Source organism: Hippocampus zosterae, chromosome 18 (genome assembly GCF_025434085.1).
Source record: "Hippocampus zosterae strain Florida chromosome 18, ASM2543408v3, whole genome shotgun sequence".
Taxonomy (NCBI): Eukaryota; Metazoa; Chordata; class Actinopteri; order Syngnathiformes; family Syngnathidae; genus Hippocampus; species Hippocampus zosterae.
In genome coordinates this window covers 8,608,445-8,628,600 of record NC_067468.1, presented here as the reverse complement: position 1 = coordinate 8,628,600, position 20,156 = coordinate 8,608,445, and the positions used below count along the sequence as shown (strand labels likewise).

Sequence of the window (20,156 nt, the reverse complement as noted above, 5' to 3'; positions counted from 1 at the left end):
GCCCATTCACTTAATGGACAAACACGTTTGACCAAATCCAGTCTGCCATTTTTCCTACAGAGCAAAGCGAAAATATTCCTGCGAAAATAGCCATATGCTCCGTTTGTGTGTGTTGCTGCTCCACATGTCTGTCTTGAAGTTGCAGTTGTTCACATGTTTAGAATTACCGTAACGTCGATGCCAATTTAAATTGAATTTCATGGAGCTGTGACCTCCAGCATGTTCTGCCCTGAACTTTGTTTCAGGGTTTGAGGAGGTTAACAACCAACATCACCTTTCCCTCTTTTCCCTCTGAGCCTCTGCTCAATGAACTGTTCAGAACCTCAATCATCATGATGGACTAGGGCGTCAATGCCGTGTACTGAATTGCACTCAGCTCTGACCGTGTACAATGTTTGGTCGCCGAGGGTCACAGCGCTCATTCAGTGACAACTGTGATGTCACAGCCTGGCCCCTCCACAGCCTTTTTTCCTCGGTTGCTCCCCCTCTTTGACCCGGCTTGTGATCATCAGGCCCTGTCTAATGGGGACGTGTGTATCGGGGGAAAAAAAACAGAGTGTGAGAAGCTGGCAGGCAATGTTGCTGATATGCCAGAAAAGGGGAAAGGACACGTAGAAAGATCCTCCAAAAAAAAGACCTGAACATTGGGGGTGTTTTAATTGCGTGGAAAGTTTAAAACAAACTAATTCGTCTAGATTACTCAGAACGTGGAGGGTTATTATGCAATTATGGCAGATCCCAGGGAGTCAAACAAAACAGTTCTTGACAGATGTGGAACTACTGAGTGTCATTGACTTCTTGGTCTTGTGGACCACTGAAGCATTTATTGTTTTTTTTTTGTCTTTTTTGCACAGTATACCGGGAGCAAGATTGTGTCTCTCCATAGGCAGCTATTTATGTTTTTTTCCACTTTCTATGGACAACTGTAATGCTTAGCAAAAGCAGTGTGGCTTTATAAAATAGACTGTGTGAGATTTAGGCAGAGTATAACATATACCAATCCGCATTCTCCAGTCTGTGTGGTCTCCCCTGTGGTGTAAGACAACTGCACTTGGCAGTGAGACAGCGGTTGCATTACACGTAGTGTAACTGCGCTGCACATCGACTTCTGTTGTCTTTATTTGACTACCGCTTTTATTATGACTGGGGCGCGCATTAGCCATATGGATTCAGATGTACAGTGTGTTGCACAGATGTGATGGCGCACACCCACACGAGGGGGGTCTAAGAATAAGTCGGAATGACAGAAAATTCTTCACACTCTCTATTCGAGAGGGACAATGCGTCTGAATCCTTCACATGCAGTCCATGGATGTGAAGGCTGTGCTAAGCTAGGCTAAGTCAGCCATTTGTTACACTGAAACATAATGCTGGAAGTAATAATACAAAAGACGAACCCACACTTCTGTAACTCACAGTTCATCATGTTCACCCTTGCTACAGATCAAATATGTCATCAAAAATTCCCAATGCTTTTACAGTATACGAATAAATCCAAATGTAGAGTTTTGCGCCTTGAATGTAGTGTCAATTTTTGCCGCAGCAGGAATTTTGGCCTGTGAGCTTTCTTATATGCTATGTTCATATTCAAGTATTAGTTGTTTAATGGTTTAGTGTGACTGTTACGTCCATGCTAATTTGTGTTAGCTCATTAATGCCATTTCGTATGGCATCTTAGCATTAAGCTAGCATGACTTTCATTCACCAAAATGATATGGCTTGGTTGAATATTTGGGAATTCATATGTAACTGTGTAATGTGTTTGATTCTCTTATTGTAAGGGTCACTTTTACAGTAGACTTCAATTAGGAGTCATAAAAAAATAGTGTGTTTTAATGTGTTTAAGGCACATAATAAAGTGTTGTAGCAAAGCATGGACTGGAATACAGGCACAGCAACAGACTAAGACAAGGTTAGCTTGTCTGTTTATTTTCTAGCTAGGACAATCGAACAATCTCGAATATAAATCGCACGTGGTGGTATCTGGTTTTGTCAATGATAAAAAATTAGCACTCCTATTCAAGTTGCTGCTGAAGGCATCTGCTTCAATTTCTTGTGTCTGTCCTAAATAAGCCACCATGTTATAACCACATAAATCAAGGCCCATGGAAAACCAGGTATTACAACCTGGAGTCAAATTTTTAGTCCTGATAATAGTAACAGATTTGTTCTCTCTCTATCGCCATCTAAATGTGCTTGGCAACCCCTGCCCCAATTCCCAATACAAAGAACATTGTGCAACTACTTGAGCCGCTTTCGTGTTGGTAAAAGTGCAGCGTGCTAGGGAGGAGGCCGACTGGCTCTTACCTTCAGAGTGTACTTGTGTAAGTCCCAGGTAACAAGTACAGTATAAAATGGTACAGAGCAGTAGGGCTCTCCTACGGATGAGAAAAAAAAGAGGATGTTAGAGGGTTCACATGGGGTTTAGTTGTCACACCTTAACATTTTATGAAAATTTATCGGAAATTTACCACTCTTTGCAACTCCATCAGCCGTCCTCCCAAAAATAACCACACATGCATGGATAGTGAAAATTGGGAAAAGGTAGTCCCAAGGCTTGCCCCTTGACACCCTGGCCACAGAGCTCAGTGGGGTATACAAGTCTAGTGACGACAGTGCAGAAGAACCACTGTTTACCAATTGGTCACATACACATACGCACTGGAAAAGGAAATGTGTGTAACAGCTGTGGCTCGACGAGAAGAGGCAGACATGTGGGAAAGATGATGGTGACTACAGTGCGTTTACATGCAAAAACAAACAGAAAAAACACTCCAGAAGTGTTGAATGAGTATATGCAGTACATCAAAGTGTACATCCAGTACAGTATGTGCTTCCTGTGGCTTAATCATGTGGCTCTATGGGATGCTTTGGATGGCCATCTGCTTGTAATCTCACGCTTATCAGCTGAGGAGCTTCCTCGAAAATGTTTCATCCATCACAACACGCTTGTGTATTTTCTTGAGAGAGAGAGAGGAGATAAAGTGGTTTCAAGCAGTGGTGCCCAACCACTCGTCTGCGGCCCAATACTGGTCCATGGGCCATTTCGTACTGGGCCGCACAGATAAATTAAAAAAAAACATTAAATTAAAAAAGATCAAAAGGGCATAGCAGTTGCCTGCAAGAGCTCTGCTTTGTCTTCGTCTATTATTTTGTCATATGGTTTGTTGTCCTTCGTGTGGACCCGTTGTGAACTTTTTTAAATTTTGGCCAAGACATTCATCAAAGGACAATGCGCTTGATGGCTGCGCCTTCTGAACAGGACGCGTGTACCAGCACTGATTTTGATGGGGTGGAATATCAGCGCTATTCGACTGTCGCCGTTTGACAGCCACTGGTTTTCTCCGGGTACTCCGGTTTCCTCCCACATTCCAAAATCATGCGTGGCAGGTCCATGGAATACTCTAAATTGTCCCTATGTGTTTGTTTGTCTCTGCTCTGCGATTGGCTGGCAACCGGTTCAGGGTGTCCCCCGCCTACTGCCCGAAGAACGCTGGGATAAGCTCTGGCATAAGTGGATTTGAAAAGGGATGGATGGATAGATTTTCCTCACACTTGATCAGCAAAACCACAAAATACTGGGGGAGAAAAAAAAGGCTCACCCATGACTCAAACCAATGATTGATGGCCAGTCAACTGAGAATAATAATGATGATAACATCCTCATCGTGTAATCAGCATCTCTGATTGTCACTTCCTGCTCCATTCTCCCCCTGTGTGGATGCGGTGTGTTTTAGCCATCACCGTCCCATTCCGGATCATATCCCCCTCCACCAAAAAAACATGTCCGCGTGGGATCCGTTTCTTCTCATTGTTTTTCCCTCAGAGGTTTTCCCTCTCTCTCTCACTCACACACATAAAAGCACTCACACATACACTGTAAAATTCCCAAACTAGCATTTTATCTTCCGAGCAATTGAAAGAGGATGCAAGATGTCCAATTGCAAGAGTTTCACTGAAACATCAGGTTATATTCAGTTCCCGCAGTGAGTTTGACACCACGGATAAAAAGTGTTGGATGACAGCCGGCACTCGCAGTGGAATTATGCGGAGCACTGCTCACATGTATATAGAAGGTGGTGGTCGATTGTTTTCAGTTGGTCTTGATAGGTGGAGTGAAAATAACAAATTAGACGCACGTTTACACCGTTGCAACGCAGTGGCAGGTGGCAACGGGATAGACTCTAATGAAGTGTTGCTCTGACATGGCCGGGAGGTTAACGGTTGAGTTTGCGTTTTTCAAAAGACTTTAAATCTGATTCCCTACATTTATAAACACCTCGTTCTCTTTGTGTTCCTTACACATCTTGATTGATTCAGCTTTCGATGAGGTGAAGAAGATGTTCCCCATCTGTTTGATTCTGTTCGCTCCAAGACTGATTCATGGCAAACGCAGTGTGTCTTGTGGCACTCTTTAAACCATCAGCTTTTGCCATTCAACGTGAGTAAAGTGTTTTTTTTTCTCACCCCCAATAGTTATCATTAGCTAATTTAGCAGCTCCAACACTTACTTGCTCATGCAGTACCTGATGTCAGTCCAGTGCAGATTATCTTGTCAGGATTGAGTTGACAGCAAACCTCCGTGAAGTATTTTTTTTCTTCATTACAAGAACTATACGAGTTACGTTTTTTTTTTCATTGTGCATAATTTTCAAAAAGGATAATTGTCAGCGATGATTCATTTCAGTCTGCACTTTATCCATCAGTGAAGAAGGCAAATCAGCACTTCTCCTCATGCTATTTTTTTGTACAAGAACCTGTGTTATTTTTTTTTTTTTTACAAATGTTTTAATGTGTCACTGCTATTTATTTTTACATTCCTGAGAGTTCTTAATTTTTTTTTTAAACCACCAAACTTGGAATTGCACAATGCACTTCTACAATGACAATATAGGTTTTCTATTCTATTGGTAGTTAGATACTAAGAGTGAGTACTTCTGCCATCTCTGTGGTGGTCCCATCCCCATGCTGAACCTCTGCCAGGTGTGCACCACATGGAACACCCGACACCACCCACCCCCTCCATCCCTCACCCAACCCCACAAAAAAAGCCATGCAAACAACTTACTTTGTGTCTAGATGAGAGGTTTTGCAATCTCTCCTTTGGGTGCCTAAATTCATTTGTATTCATTTGTCCTGGCAGTCAAAAACCTGATCCGTCAATCACAGCGTGACTCCTTGGCAAGGGCGGGCATGAAGAAGACACACCGGCGGCCGGTCGGTCAGTCAGTCAGGCGTTGGTACAGCTCGGGTTGAAGCTCCAGGAGGGAAAACGCATGTTGACTAGAGCCTGTCAAGGCCGGCATACAATCCGTGTGGACACAGAGGCTCCCCGCTGGCATGCGTGTGGATATTCCCCAGTGTTTCATTCATTGAGGCTGCTCCGGATCGAGGAGAGTGCGTGTGTGTGTGCCTGCCTGCCTGACGGGGGTGGTGACGGAGTAAGGAGCCTTCCTCCCATGGCTTTCCCTTTTAAACGGGGGCTCCGTCCGCGCGGCTCCGGCCACCGTCGAGGTGTCGAGTTTCACGGCCAAGCGGCGGCGAGATGCAACTGCTTGCCTCCCTCCTCCTCCTCCTCCGTCTTCTTCTCCAGGGGGAGTTCATCATGGGCCACATCATGGGGGGGTTGGAGGGGGGGGGGGGGCGCAGGAGGAGAAAAAGAAGAAAATGGCTGGTTAAAAAAGGTCCACTTTAGCATTTCAACAGGGTGCCATTTGTGTGTGTGTCAAACTTCTTTCCAAAAGATTATTTGGTTAAGACTTAACTTTTTGGGGGCAGACTACTCGTTTCATTGTTGTGATTCTAGAAAAAAAAATTTAGCAATTGAGGTAATTATCCTCGGAGATAACTAGCTAATGTTGAAGGCATTTGAGAATTTATTCGAGTGCCAAACTTGAGGCCCATGTGCCAGATCTGGCCCGCTACATCATCTTATATTCCACAAAACTAAATAAAGCCAACTTAATTAATTTTTCTCAATAGATGTGTTCCTTTCATTTTCATGGGAAGTCGGTACCAAAGTTGTATTTTTTTCAAATCAATTTAAGCAAATTTCACAAGCATTATTTCACCAACTTAAATTGAAAAGTTGAAAACTTCAATTATTTCATAGTCATTATTTTCCATGCTTTCTGATTTCTGATTTCAAATTTAATTTGCCGTTAGAATATATACATTACAGTCAAATGCGAGTACAGTTGTGTTTGTATAACAATATGACAAGTGATTATGCATTCGTAGCACTAGTAGAACAACTTGTAACTTTTTTCCGCTGCTATGAGTTTACTGTGTATGTATACAGTGCACACACACCCACACGCACACCAAATCTGCACATATATGTACGTGCTTAATCCAGGCGTCAACTTTTTGAAACGGAGAGCTCCTTCCAAGGTACTGATTACTGTGAATGGCTACCAGTTGTATACACACGTCTGAAATAACAAATGTGCTCGAGTGACCTTTAATAATATTATGAAGAATTAATGATGTTCATTTATGTGAAGACGGTAATCATTCATGTCTGCCAGTGTTTATACTCGCTTCTTACAACATTTCGAGACAGTCACAATTTCCCCTCAGGCACGTGGTCCTTGGAGGCTAGCTGGTGCGCCTGATTATGTTGGAGACCCCCCAAGTCTCACACCACACAATATACCTGTGTGTATAATATGTGTGTGCATAAAGTCTCCCGAATAAGGGAGATTGTTGTCACGTGCACTAAATAGCCATTACTTCCCAGATATTCCTGCAACTCTTTCAACTGTTGCTGTCAGCTTATCAGAGCCTCCCTGACCAGATTTCTACTTGGCATTTCACTATTTTTTTGAGGGATGTTCAGTTTGAGGTCATGTTCGTGCTGCATCATATTTTTGGGTCTGGGGCCCAGACCTTGAGTTTGAACCCTGTGACTCACGGCCCACTGCTGTCTTAAAATACAACATGGGCTTGGTCTCCTAAATTGTCCCTATTCATGAGGCAAAATCATGTCTAAAATAAATCTGGAATGCAATTCAATCAAAATGAAGTGGAAAACTGGGTAATTTCTTAAATGCGGTGATGTTATCTTGTTCAGCATACACCCTGTGAATTAGTTTTCAAAGTCAACATGAGGGATCCTCAAAAGGGTCAGAGGAAAGGCGACTCATTTTGGACAACGTGTGTCCACTCTGCAATTGAAGCCCAAGGCCATGGAGGGACACAAGTCATGAACGTCCCCGACCAACACGCGCTTTACCTTGTGTTTGGTACTACAAATGGGCCGAGGGGGCTCTGCCCCACTTTGGTCTAAATTACAAAGTTGGCTCTTAACCGGCGCACTCGCTGCCACCCCTTAAAGCTGCTTAATTACGGTGGTTGGCACCAAGTCTGAAAGCTGCCTTTATCCCACCTTCCTGCCCCCCTTACGCTCCCGAAATAGGAACACAGGCAGGCCAGATCAAACGCTCCCCAAAGGGAAGGGGTCATTACTGCAGCGCAGGGCCGACACAGCCCAATGGCTAGCAGGCCACGCCTCCGCACCAAATTGCAGACTGCGAGGACGGCACAAGTGCGCTCTTTTATGATGGGCCGGCAAGGACTTCATTCAAGATGACCTCTTACATGCACTACTGAAACACTCTCCTGCACAACTGCTGAAATGCTCTCATACACTTGACCTTAAAGCAATCACATGCACCGCTGAAACCTTTTCGCACTCTACTGTAACACTATCACACACATTACTAACACTGCTGAAGTGTTACACACTGGTCATTTTTTTGGTCTCATATCCTGCAAAAAACAAACAAACTACAGAAACAATCTCATACACATGATTTTTTTGGTCACATTTACTATTAAAACATCCATACACACTACTAAAACGCTTACGCTGTATAAATGTTGTTTTGCTCACCCACAAACTCCAGAAATGCTTTCTTACACTCTACCCAAATACTCTCACACTGTGCTGAAATACTCGTGCACACACACTACTGAAACACTACACACGACTAAAATGATCGAAAACATTCTCACACAGTGCTGAAATACTCATGCACGCACGCTACTGAAACGCCTCACACACTACTCAAATCAGACACCCACACACACCCAACTGAAACCCTCTCTCACTCACACTACTGAAAGGCCTTCTTACACACTACTCAAATACTCACACCCACTTCTGAAATGCTTTTTCATGCAACTGAAGCGAGGTCATAGACTACTGAAACACTCGCACTCACAAGGGAAATGCTTTTACGCGCATAGATTGAAACACTCTCATTCACTACTGAAACGCTTTTACACGCACACACACAGTACTGAACTGCTCTCTCATATACATAACTTGAACATTCTCACATAAAAATTTAAAACATATACCAAACTAAAACAAAACACCCATGCTACTGATATTTGTATTTCATTCATGTGCCATACATGCACACAAAGAGCCAACATAGCGTTAGTAAGATTGGCTTCTCGTCTTTGGGTGCACCCATATTTCTCATGGTTTATATTTATCTGGGTGTCAGTGACATTACATAAGTAGCATGTTTCAAATTGCTCCCAGAAGCCGAAGCTCTGAGCGGGGGAAATTATGGCAGATTTAGAGTTCAAAACATTCAATTTAATCACCTTTTATACACTATTTAAAGGGGCGGCACCAGGTTCTGGGTTGGGTGCTCGGAAAGAATTCTGACTAGAGCGTTTTTGTGTGTCGCTCAGCATGCGCTTTTGTGGCTTTTCTTGGAATTCTTGCCACGGTGCAAAACCATGACTCGATATAGTCTTGATTACTTTGAGAAAAAAAAATTACAGAGAAAACTATATCAGGGCTTTTCAAAATTTGGAGGGTTAGGGAATCATTTAAGAGAGTTTGTTCCGAGGTTCCCCCAATAATCCAATCATGAATTAAGCTTGTGTACCCCTAAAACACAAACAACATATACACTGATGGTGACAGACATTCAGAGATGCTCTCACAGTATCCACTCTCCATGCACTTACTTGTTATTAATTCTTATCAGCAAATCTTACAGTATCACACAACTAGAATGTTTTTTTTTCATTGTAATAAATTATCAAAACCGCTGTAGCATATCACTGACAGTAAATAGTCATTTTTAGTTTTGAATTTTGTGCTTCAGAATTTAACTTATGCGGTGGTCTCCCTGTTTACTTTAAAGTATCTCCATGTAAAGTGGTATCGGTGTCCTAGTATCAGAGTACAGACACACATTAACAGCAATGTGCATCCCTTATTTTCACTTCTGCACTAAATTACAGCGTCTAAACGTGAGCTTTTACTTACGGAGTTAAATCAGTACTGTGACTTCTACCAGAGTTCTTTCTTACATAAGAATCTGTACTTTGACTTAAATACAACATTTGAGCACTTTTGCTACCTCTGCGTGGATCGGTGCAGCGGCGGTATAAGAACATCTAATTTCATGAAATTGCGCCTAAAAACATGTAATTCACTTCCTGACCAAGTATGACTTACTCTATCATCGGTTAAACAGGACAATGCGTGGTCCATTCTTTCTCTTGACTCACGCTCTTCTATTGACATTTAGAGAGTGACCGGGACGGTCAACCTGGAGTCAGCTCCCTCTGACCTGAAAATCAGTGTCTAGATTCCAGTGACAAGAATATAGATGGGGGGGAAAACTCTTAAGTAGCCTGTAATGTGTATTCAGGGATTTATCATTTAAAAATAATTGCTGATATGGAAGGCTGATATCTATGCAACAATCGATTGTGGCGATATAGCCTTAAATATTTTCTCATTTGACACACTTGGTCCTTGGCATGAGTCGCCCCTCCACTTTAGAAAAACTTTAGCGTATTGAGCCCTTATCCGGAGCAATTGCATCCAATTAGTTAGCTACCTGCGCGTGGATAGGGGTAGTGGCTGGCGAGGCATCTTCAGAGTGCCTTGTTGTCAGCTGTGAGTGCATGCACATCACACAGAAAAGATGAGAGAGCGAAAAAATGTAACGAGTCTGACGTGACAGCAATCATGTGGACGGGGATTTTAAAGCTGGTGTGGCCACTTTCAATTTTGGCAGGGTCACTGCAGTGTGAAAGTAAAAAAACTGAAGATTTTTTTTTTGAACGCATTGTCCTTGGCGGGTATCAATATTGATATCGGCCACGAAATGAAATGGATTGATCTCACATCTTGCAGTCACACACAACTACAGTACAGTATACTTCGGCTAGTCTCCAACTTTCCTGTTAGCTGGAAAATATGGCCCGGCGAATGGAACTTTCATACACAAGCCCAAGCCAAATTTCTTCGCAGGAGACGCTGGCTGGATTAGTTCTGGAGTGTTGACGTAAAACAAGCTGCCGTCACAGGACAAATAAACAGACGGTAAAAGACAGCCCCGCTCAGTGTGCGTCGGTGTGTTTTCATGCCGAGCCAGAGGCCGAGGTTACACGGGTGGTAGCGGTCAAGCAGACACCGGCGTCTCTGGGCACACAAGAAAACCGTTCATAGCAGGAATGTGCCGGTGTGTAGCCCTGGGCCGGCCTCTATGATGAAGATGACAACACGTGCCGCGCAACTTGCGACCTGCTTCATTCCTTCTCTTGGACTCTTTGCTTCATTTGTATGCTAAATCCTTTGCGTCCCCTCCCTTCACCCCCTGCTTCTCTGGAGCCCTGTCATTCCTTCACCACAAACATTTCCAGCACTGACACACCAGAGGCCAAAGCCACCGAGTGGCAGTGCCACAACCATAATGAATATGTTCACTTCTCATAATAATACTGAGGGAAAAAAAAGGAAAAGAAAGGGAGATGAGCACTTATAGGGCTCGGGTTCTCAAATCTAACAAGGCTGAAGCGAAACAAGTGAGCCTTGTGTAGTTAGGTCTAGGCTTTTTTATTTTTTTTGCACTTTGACTGGTGCAACGTTTCCTATTTTCTTGACCAAATTTGTACTTGAATAAATTTGTAAAGCTTTGTTGGAAGTCTATACTGTACGTTCACTGTGAGCTGGAGTAGTGGGCGACATGTTTTTGGAACGTCCAACTTGTCCCTCCGGAGGTTCACTTGAATGATTTGTTTGGCATCAGTTTTACACTCTCCCAGATGAAGTAACATTTGTGTCTAAAGTGTTTAATTTGTGAAATCGGAAGACTGATATGGCAAACATGTAGCAAGTGATGCCTTGGCACTGGGTTGCCATCTTGAAATCACGTGAACGGCTAAAACGGACACAGGGAGTTTTTCACCTTCTTAGATATATGTCTCAAGGCTTCGCGTGGAAGAAAACCCGCTGATAATTATGCCCTCTCGGTGAGCAAAAAGTCATTTGCGGCTGGAAAAAAATACAAGTTTGTTGCTTTGACATGCTATGATCTCCGAAACAGCGTTAGCCTTGCAATTGCAACTACCATTTCCACTTAAATATGTTCGAGCAAAACACTTGGGGTGGCTGTGCCGGGTAGCGGAAGCAGACACATTTTTGGCAAGCGTTGTAGAGCGCTGACAAATGACCAAGTTGGCAACATCAAAAAGGGGCAAACACACGCGGAAGTTAGCCCGCACCTGTACGAGTGTACGTATAGGAGATGTACTGTGTCGACATAGTGTTGTTGCGTGCGCATGCAGGCATGGTTGGATAAATGTATAGAAATACGTATGTGTGTTTCTTTCCGTTAAAGCGCAATGGGCTGCTTGGAACACTGTGAAATTCCACCTTCGAGACTCCGCCCAAAACCATATATCAGTGCAATGGTACGCGAACGTCTAATTTGATGAAATCACGCCTAAAACGTGTAATTCACTTCCTGACTAAATATGACTTCTCGGTCAAACGGCAACATGCACGGCCCATTCGTCCTCTTGATCAGTGGTGGCAAAAGTATTCATACTCTGTACTTAAGTATTGCAGAAATAGAGAAACTGTCAAAAGTCCTCTGCTAAAAGTAGTGCTGATTCAACTCCTGTATTTCTGGAAAAGTAAAAAAAAAAAGGTACACCCTGCAATCTGTAGTACTAAAGTCCAAAAATAAAAACTAGAGGTACACCGTTACCAATAAAGTACGTTTCTACTCATACTTTGACATAAAATAAAATGCTCCGATACTACAACAACGATACAATTTTACCAGCCTGAGCTACATTATGGTTAGCTGTGTGGAGACACTTTAAGGTAAAAACGGGTGGTGAAAGTTTGCTGACTAAATTATGCTCTGCAAAATGAGGCACACCAGACAGAAAGGCCACATGAGTGATCTGCCACGTTGTTACAGGCTATATTTGAGTGACATGTATGGCAACTCGGTTAGAGAAACATGCAGCTGGATTAATGACAAGTTGCTATACTCTAAAAAGTGTGATACAGTATTTAAATGGAACCTATGCCATAATTAGCTCATTCAATTTGTCAACCGGAATCCATCTGTTTACGTACTAATGTATATATTTATCAAGTATGTATTGTAATAATGATTGTAGAGAAGCCAGAGAGATAAAAACCTAAACAGTTTTTTGGTTTCTTTTGGTAAGTTTGGTGCTAATGGTGTCACGGGCTACTGTAATATGGTTTGTAAGTCAAAATCCCCCGCAGCGCGAACTTTTGCTTTCGAAACGGCTGGCAGTGAAGCACTGCCTAGCACTGCTCTTGACTCATGCTCCTTTCTTGACATGAGAGAGGCCGACATGGAAACAGCGAGGCTGAGTGAAACCTGCTCCTCCCTGGGCCTGAAAATCACTGTCCGGATTCCAGCGATGCCTTGTGTAAAAGGACTTCATTATGCTCTCAGAATATAGACTAGACAAATATTTGGCTTGGTCATTATGATGCTGTATCCACTCCCCCCGTGGACCCGCGTCCTACACCAGGCTCTGTGTTCTGCCTTCACACGCCGCCCCTCAGCGGAAAGAGAGGACGCCTGAGCCCTTGGAGAAATACAAGCTAATCCGTCCACTTTTATCGCAGTGTTCAAAATGGTGATTTATGACAATACCAGCAGGGTGTTGGCACAGGATGATTTGCCCTCTGGGGGGGGATGCGAGGTCGCTTGAGCGCCGTCGTGGTTCTGACAAAATTCTGAAGTGGTCAGGAAGTGTGACTCCCTCAGACCCCCACATCCCTGCAAACAGATGGTCTTTCATTCGGATGTCTCATATACTGCCCTCGCTCCCACCTTCCTCTCCGCACACAACGATCCCGCATTCCGTCAATTGCGAGTGAGACACTTCCCACCCCCCCACCCCCCTTCATGAGGAGGGCTTTATATACGTCTCTAAGGTAGTTCCCCAGCACCCCTGGCAAAGGTATACTTCCAGAACGTAAGCATGTATTTTGTTACTCTTCTGAAGTACATTTTTTCAGGTCCCGTTTTTCCAAATACAAGCCGTCATTGAGGTGATTTATTTATTTATTTTCGCTTTGACTTGCGAACAGAAATTTGAGACTCGCGCAGTGACCTCAACTCACTAAACAAACCTCAGTCTGAAAAAAATACAAGCTGTTTATTGTCATTCCTAGTTGAAGTTTAGTGTCGGACTGAACATAAAAGCAAGAGAAAAAAAGCACAGACACTTTTGTCTTGCCAAAGTCAGCTAGCTTAATGCTAATAATGCAAAGCTAAAACATAGCAAAGTTGTTTTGGTGTTATAAACCTTCAGGCAAAAGATAAGATTTAAGACTTTTTGATGAATTCGCCAAATATTCTTTTTAATCTCCATGCTAGGTAACAAAAGAGTAAAAGTGAGTTTGTTTGATTTTTGTCGAAGTACAGATGATGTAGCTAGCTGTTGATGCCTTCTGTCAAAGTATTACTTGATTATGAGCGTATTGCTTTGCTCAAAATACAGCTTGTCCCATGTTCTCATTAAATAAGCACTGTGGGATGCGTTGTCTTGAGGTTTGGACGGATAGAATGGCGCCTTCGAGGGTGGAAAGATCATTAACCACACTTTGAATGAACCCCAAATGCTGTTCAGTAGCAGGGCCTAATTGAGTCTGATTTACAATCCTATGATAGCAATCCGAAAGTTGAATGTCACAAGACGAAAAGTTACGCACGGAAAGTAAAACCACGGTAATTAGTTGAAAGGAGATAGTTTCTTTGCGATAGCTCCGGTTCATCGTCGCTTCATGTTTCACCTTTTGCGGATTGTATGGTACCGTACAGTAGATTACATTTGGATGTTTAATGCCAACTGTCCAGTGTTCCAGGTCACTGCTCCTGAGAATGACTTTCAGATGGTTCCGAGCGCGGGTACATCCCACTGCAGGAAATTGGAAGAATTTCCCGTTTAATGACATCCATCCACACGACGGATCCTTGCCTGCACTGTGACACCGGTGTGGACTAATACGCACTTGACGGGCAGGTAGGCCTTCAGACCATTTCCAAGACCCCTATCCTCACTCCTCCATCCTACGAGAGAGGAAACCACGTTTGGAGTCATCCAGCGAGAAAAAGCAGATCTTCAACGTTAAGACTAAGAACACACCAGTTCTCTGCAAAAGCCCTCAAGACTGCACAATAAACATTTCATTTCCTCTGGCGAGCGATAGGAAGGCCTCTGTGATGTTAAAAAGGAGCAGAAGTAGCGACGGAAGAATGCCCGTCATTCAGCGCTTTTTCTTCAAAAGAAGCCCAGGAGCTCACCCCCCCCCCCCCCAAAAAAAAACGTTTCAGTCCCGAGTACGTTTCATTAGGTAACGACAGAGATGGAAATAAAATGGAAACAAATTGCGATGACGTTAATGAAGGGAAAATTTGAGAGCTGTTTGATTATAATCAGCAGTTGGAGTTAAAAAAAAGCGAGAAGGTCGACTTTGGTTAAATTTAGCTAAAGTAAAGTCAGTGACAGGTGCTACATGTGGTACTTGGGCCTTTTCGCGGCCCTGATTTAATTGGCTCCTGAAAACCACCCCCCATCGATACTATACAACAATGCAATATTTTTCCAAGGACATGACAAAAACAAAAATACACACTCAAGAGAGTTACATGCAGACTGCGACAGACCTTCTTTTGCTCGATGGATTTGGCTTGTTACACGTTTTGCTCAGACCGACCAATCGGAAGGAAGGAAAAATGATGACTTGTCAAAGGCCTCTGAGGATGAACTCCAAATCTGATAAGTTCAGGAAACAGGCCCATTGTTGACATAAAGTGATTGTGGGTGTGACTGAAGTCTTTGCCAAGCTGGAGGGAATTACAAACAGTTATAAATTGTCAGAGATTTTCTCGGACAAAGTTAAAGAAACGACTCGGCACACAGGAAAATTGTCTTCAATATCGGCGGGAGCGGACCTCTGAGAGCGAACGACGCTTGTTGCTCCGCGATCACACTCAAAGTCCCGTCTCCGCAAGTTCCACATTTTATTGTAACATTTGCAAAATACAAGAAAAACACTGCCCCCAATATTTGCATGCCGCACCCCCCGGTCGGGCCCCTCAGTAGTGATTGGTTACCTGTTTTTCAACCTCGAACCACCAGTACATTGGCGCCTTTTCTGGCTGTTCTACATCGAATTAGCATGCTGTAGACTTTGCGGATAGTCAATGTCGTCTGGGCGCGACGAGTGTTCTCAACTCGTCTTTTGTCGCTCAACCGCTGTTCCCGAATTATTCATTCCCCTTTTGTGACCGAGTTTCGCCTTCTCCCCCGTGGTCGCCCACCTGTATTGACGTGCTAATTGTGGACTTCAACAGCCCTCCGGCCAGGTGGCCGGCGCCTTTGTGTGTAGGCATTTGGGGGTGCTGGATATGCACCCAAACGCATCGATGTGCCAAAATAAATGAAACTTTAAACATGATACATTTTTGCTCATAGATTCTTCTAACATAAATGCATCTCAGTATTGGCCCAAAAAACAAACAAACACCAATATAGGTCAGTCCCGCCGATAGTGTTTAGACCAGCCTACAACCATGTTTGTCGCTTTGTAAGATATGCTTATTATTGGTGATCAAAAGTACCACCAAAAATTTACTCCGGAGGTGTTTCAAGTCACAATTCGGTAGCCGCATTCCCAAATTGATTCCGTTTAGAAATGGGAGTATGTTTTTGTGTTATGGCGCAAGAGAAAAAAGCCAGGTGTAGAGTACGTCATTGACTGAAATCAGCATAATTGGGAGGCTGTGAAAAGCTCACCAAGTGTTTTTACGACTCGATAAGTGCTGGAATCTGGCATCATTTGTCGAACTCCTTAAAACTCAGACAAAGTCAAGCGGAACATCATCAGGTTCCATCACATCATTTTCAAAACCCAAACTGCTTTTACTGCACATTATTTGTACAATCCCAATTTCTCATCAAATATGTGACACGCGATAACTGCTTCTTTTTTTTTTTTAAACGACTCAGACGGTAATCCGAATAAGACCGTTCGGTGTTTTATCGATTCGTTCACTCACGCTCTATTATTTTTCTCATTTTTTCCTAATCATTCATGTCTGCATTCATTTAGAGAGTTTCCATGAACCCTTACAGTTAAAGGCACACTTGTTTAAGTTGTTGGCTCCCAAACTGCTTATGGTGCAGATTCAGATAAAGGTACGCAATTCCTTGGAGAATTTTCCACATTTACTCGTTAAAAATGCATGAATCTCTATTCCACAAATCGGCAAGATGTCCCTGACAGTATGTATGGATTAAAAAGATTTAAGAGAGTTCAGGCTTGGCGGAGGACTGCGCTACAGCAAATCATGAAAACTTTAATACCGAACCGCCTTCTGTTTTTGGACTGTAGGAACTATTCAAACTAAATTCAGTTTATTCATTGACATCATTTAGGAGACCCTGCTGTAATATTTTAAGTCATTTGTTAGCACCTTCTATCTATGCTCATTTTTATGAGCCTATCTATGACATTTCAAACATTAGCATTGGGCTAGTGGACTTTTAGTGCCACAAAATGATGTGGTTTGGTTGAGCATTTTGGTGTTGGGCTATGCGCAATGTTTCGTTCTATTCTTCACCTGGGAGTGACAAATCTTATTCGAAGAACTGTTGGAGCTCTCCTTTTTTCCTCGCAGTGATGTTATACGATAATCTCCCTTTTCGTGACAGTGAGAGGGTGAGATCAAGCCCAAAGGAATACTAAGTGTTAAGAGGTGTGTTTTAATTCCTTTGAATGTGTTTAATACATGTGGAGAGGATAAATGAGTAGTGGGGGTGGGTGGGGGGAGTTCTATTGTTTCCATTGGGTAGAAGATGTTGATAACTCAAACAAAATGGCATCTTTGTGTTTTCCAGAAAAATTGTGATTTTTGTAATGCAAGGATTTCTACAGAAAGCGATGATACGGTCTCTCCGTTTAGAACTTGTATACTGTGAAAACGGTACCCAAAAAGGTCAAACAATACGCCGTGTAAAGCGAATGGAAGAAAAGGTCTTCACAGAAGCGCAGCGCCACTCAGACAAACAATCTCTTAGGTTGGCCTACCGGGGGGGCACGTGTTGTGCCGCATGCACGTTGGCTCATCACACGACTCGTGCTTGCGTTGAATGCAGCCTCTATGCGCCTCGGTTATTTCTGCGGAGCGCGTAACGGAGCCAGTAAAGACCGTCTATTTCGGTGCCATTTCCAGTGGCACTCGACAAGAGGGGCGCCAGGGCCCGCCAAACATTTAGAGTTCCTTGCATATTCAGATAAGCCCCCTTGGTTCTGGTGCGTTACATCTCAAAACCTGAATTTATTCTACGGTGCTCAAACAAACCCGAGCGATGCTTCTCTTTGTGCTCTTCGCTATATTTTCAAGCACTATCTGCCGCAATTTCCCCTCACACTTCATCTCTCAAAGAAAGGCATTTTGTCTGGCCTGCTTCAACCGCTCCTTTCCCGCCTCCTCATTTATTTTAGAACCCTTACTTTTTGCCTCTATATCCCCCTGATTCTGTGCTATCAGATAAATGACAGCCCTTTGAGCCCAGCGCGGTGACTGCGGCTGCTGCATTGTGACACCGCTGGTTTAAACGGACAAAAGAAGCGATGGAAATGTGCACGACAATGGAAACTTAAAATAAAAAGAAAAGCTGTAAGAAACGCAGTCTGGGGAAAGATATATTTGGGAGATACGCCAAATCGGGGACATAATTTCTGCCTGTATGGGGATGGAATGAAAATCAAGGTATTGCTTTAAAACACACACGACGTTTGGTCCAGATCTGTCCAAACGGAGCTGAGATTTGTGTTTTATGGCGAGTCGTTAAGCTTTGCTGCTATGCTCTGCCAACACGCAGAGACAAAAGCTCAAACGGAGTGGTATATGTGGTTCAAATGTGGTAGGAATTGGGGGAAAAGTCTAAAAGACGAGTTTGTCTACGAATAATACCTGATATCGATCCAAATATAGTGAAGGGTCCACTTTGAACCAAAATGGCTGACTTCCTGTTCAATTTCCAACATGGGGTCTCATCATGACAGAATTGAATTGGTGAAATTAGTCAATTTTGTTTTGTCAAGTGGTTGCATGCAACGGAATAGACACACACACACACACACACACACACACACACACACACACACACACACACGCATACACACACACACACACACACACACACACGCACACACACACGCACACTCACGCACACACTCACTCCAGTGCAACTCTAGAGCTCTGGGAGGTTAGGATACGCCCTCTTGTGGACATCTGCTGTCCATGCAGGATGTAGCCTACACCCTGACAGGATCAAAGACTCTTCTGATTAAAAGCCACTCATTAGAAAAACATCATAAAGGCGCAAGCCGATGCACAAAATCTTTAAAGTGGTTTGTACTTCCATGTGAACCAGCAAAGCAACCTACGACCGGTGAGCCTGCATGATACATAGAACTGTCACGCAACAGAAGGAAAATTAGTAGCTACTGACGGGTGTCCTATATTTTTCTCTGAGCATATACAATATTTTATACACACACACACAGACTGCTAAAACCCGTGCTGACTAATCCCCAGCTGTGTATTTTGGGTGCCAGCAGCCACACAAAGACGATCGAGTCCTGAGTTGAGGCCTTGTGGCTCCGAATGCCACACTTGTCCCACTAAAAGGCAACCTTAATGACAGGCTTGTCTAAAGCTGGAGTCTGAAGCGCAAGCCTCCGGACACTCAGTTTATCTGCGCCTGGGTCTCCTCAACTGACTTTAAGACAGTTTGAAAGGCTTATGCCATGAAAAAAAAGAGCCCCTGGGATAATTTGTTTTGTGGCCGGGGGCAGGAAGTCACAAAGTACAAATACTTACTTACTGAAATTAAATAGATTTTCACGTCCCAGAAAATACTGTTGAATATAGTGGCACCTTGGCTTATGAGTGTGCCAACTACAGACTTCTGTCACTTGGTTCATTTCTTTGCTTCGTTTTGCAAGCGCAAATTTAAATAAATAGTGAGCTTCAGTTACGTGTTGCTCCAGTGAAGTACATAAATACAAAACAAAAACACTCGCAATAGGCATTAGAGATGCTCAGACTGAACTAGTCACGTGCTCGATTAATTCCAAAATCTCACGTAAAAAAATTTGGGTTGCTGAGCCATTGAAATATGTAATACCAGTGACAACCACAGGACGGCAGACATCGCTCACTAGCACCTCCCAACTCAGAAGCTGTAATGTGCCTCAGAGAAGAAGAGTGAGTCACGGCCATCGCAATGTAGTCCCAAAAGTCCACAAATACAGCGACAATGTTCCCTTTTAACTCATTCCTTAATTTTCATCGCAGTTTAATCTAAAAACAGGACACCGCACCATGCTTAGTCCCATTACAGTTTGAGGAGCGCTTCCGAGGTTCCACACTCAGTTCTACTTTAATTTGAAGCATACTTTAACACACTGACACTTACTCTCTCCCCTGAGGCGACCGTACGGGCGACCCGCCGACCGCTCCATTCAGGAAGTCCGAATATGGGCGGGGTTTGAGAGCCCCTAAAACAGGCATGTCCAAAGTCCGGCCCGCGGGCCAAATCCGGCCCGCGGTCGAATTTCATCCGGCCCTCGGCCCCTGTCATAAAATCAGTGCCGTCTGGCCCGCAGGTTGGGCGCAATGGAACACGTGTTGCATTGACTGAGGTCTCGTAGACTGGGGAGTGATGTTTCATAGAGTACTGCTTCCCTCTAGTGGCTAAATGAGTAATAGCATTCACTAAATGAGTAATAGCATTTAGACACTAGAGGGCATCACTCA

The 20,156-nt window shown here is 43.6% G+C and overlaps 2 protein-coding genes and 1 long non-coding RNA gene across 3 annotated transcripts in view; 1 reads left to right on the top strand and 2 right to left on the bottom strand.

The window, feature by feature from the left end:
* LOC127590922 (collagen alpha-1(XXVII) chain B-like) overlaps nucleotides 1-5,579 on the bottom strand; it is a 52,935-nt gene extending 47,356 nt beyond the window's left edge. The window contains exons 1-2 of the mRNA XM_052050541.1: nucleotides 5,069-5,579; nucleotides 2,308-2,378 (exon numbers count right to left, since the gene is read on the bottom strand). Of these exons, the coding sequence (XP_051906501.1) occupies nucleotides 2,308-2,378; nucleotides 5,069-5,121 (124 nt within the window). The 5' untranslated portion in view covers nucleotides 5,122-5,579. The remainder of the gene's footprint in view (nucleotides 1-2,307; nucleotides 2,379-5,068) is intronic.
* Nucleotides 5,580-13,464: 7,885 nt separating this feature from the next.
* LOC127591145 (uncharacterized) lies at nucleotides 13,465-19,897 on the bottom strand. Its single transcript, XR_007959815.1, has 3 exons — nucleotides 19,816-19,897; nucleotides 14,336-14,393; nucleotides 13,465-14,241 (listed from the first exon to the last, which is right to left on the bottom strand). It is a non-coding gene; the product is annotated as an uncharacterized LOC127591145 (long non-coding RNA).
* LOC127591124 (histone H4) overlaps nucleotides 18,730-20,156 on the top strand; it is an 8,013-nt gene continuing 6,586 nt past the window's right edge. Inside the window, exon 1 of the mRNA XM_052050968.1 lies at nucleotides 18,730-18,786. The gene's annotated coding sequence lies outside the window, so the exon portion shown is untranslated. The remainder of the gene's footprint in view (nucleotides 18,787-20,156) is intronic.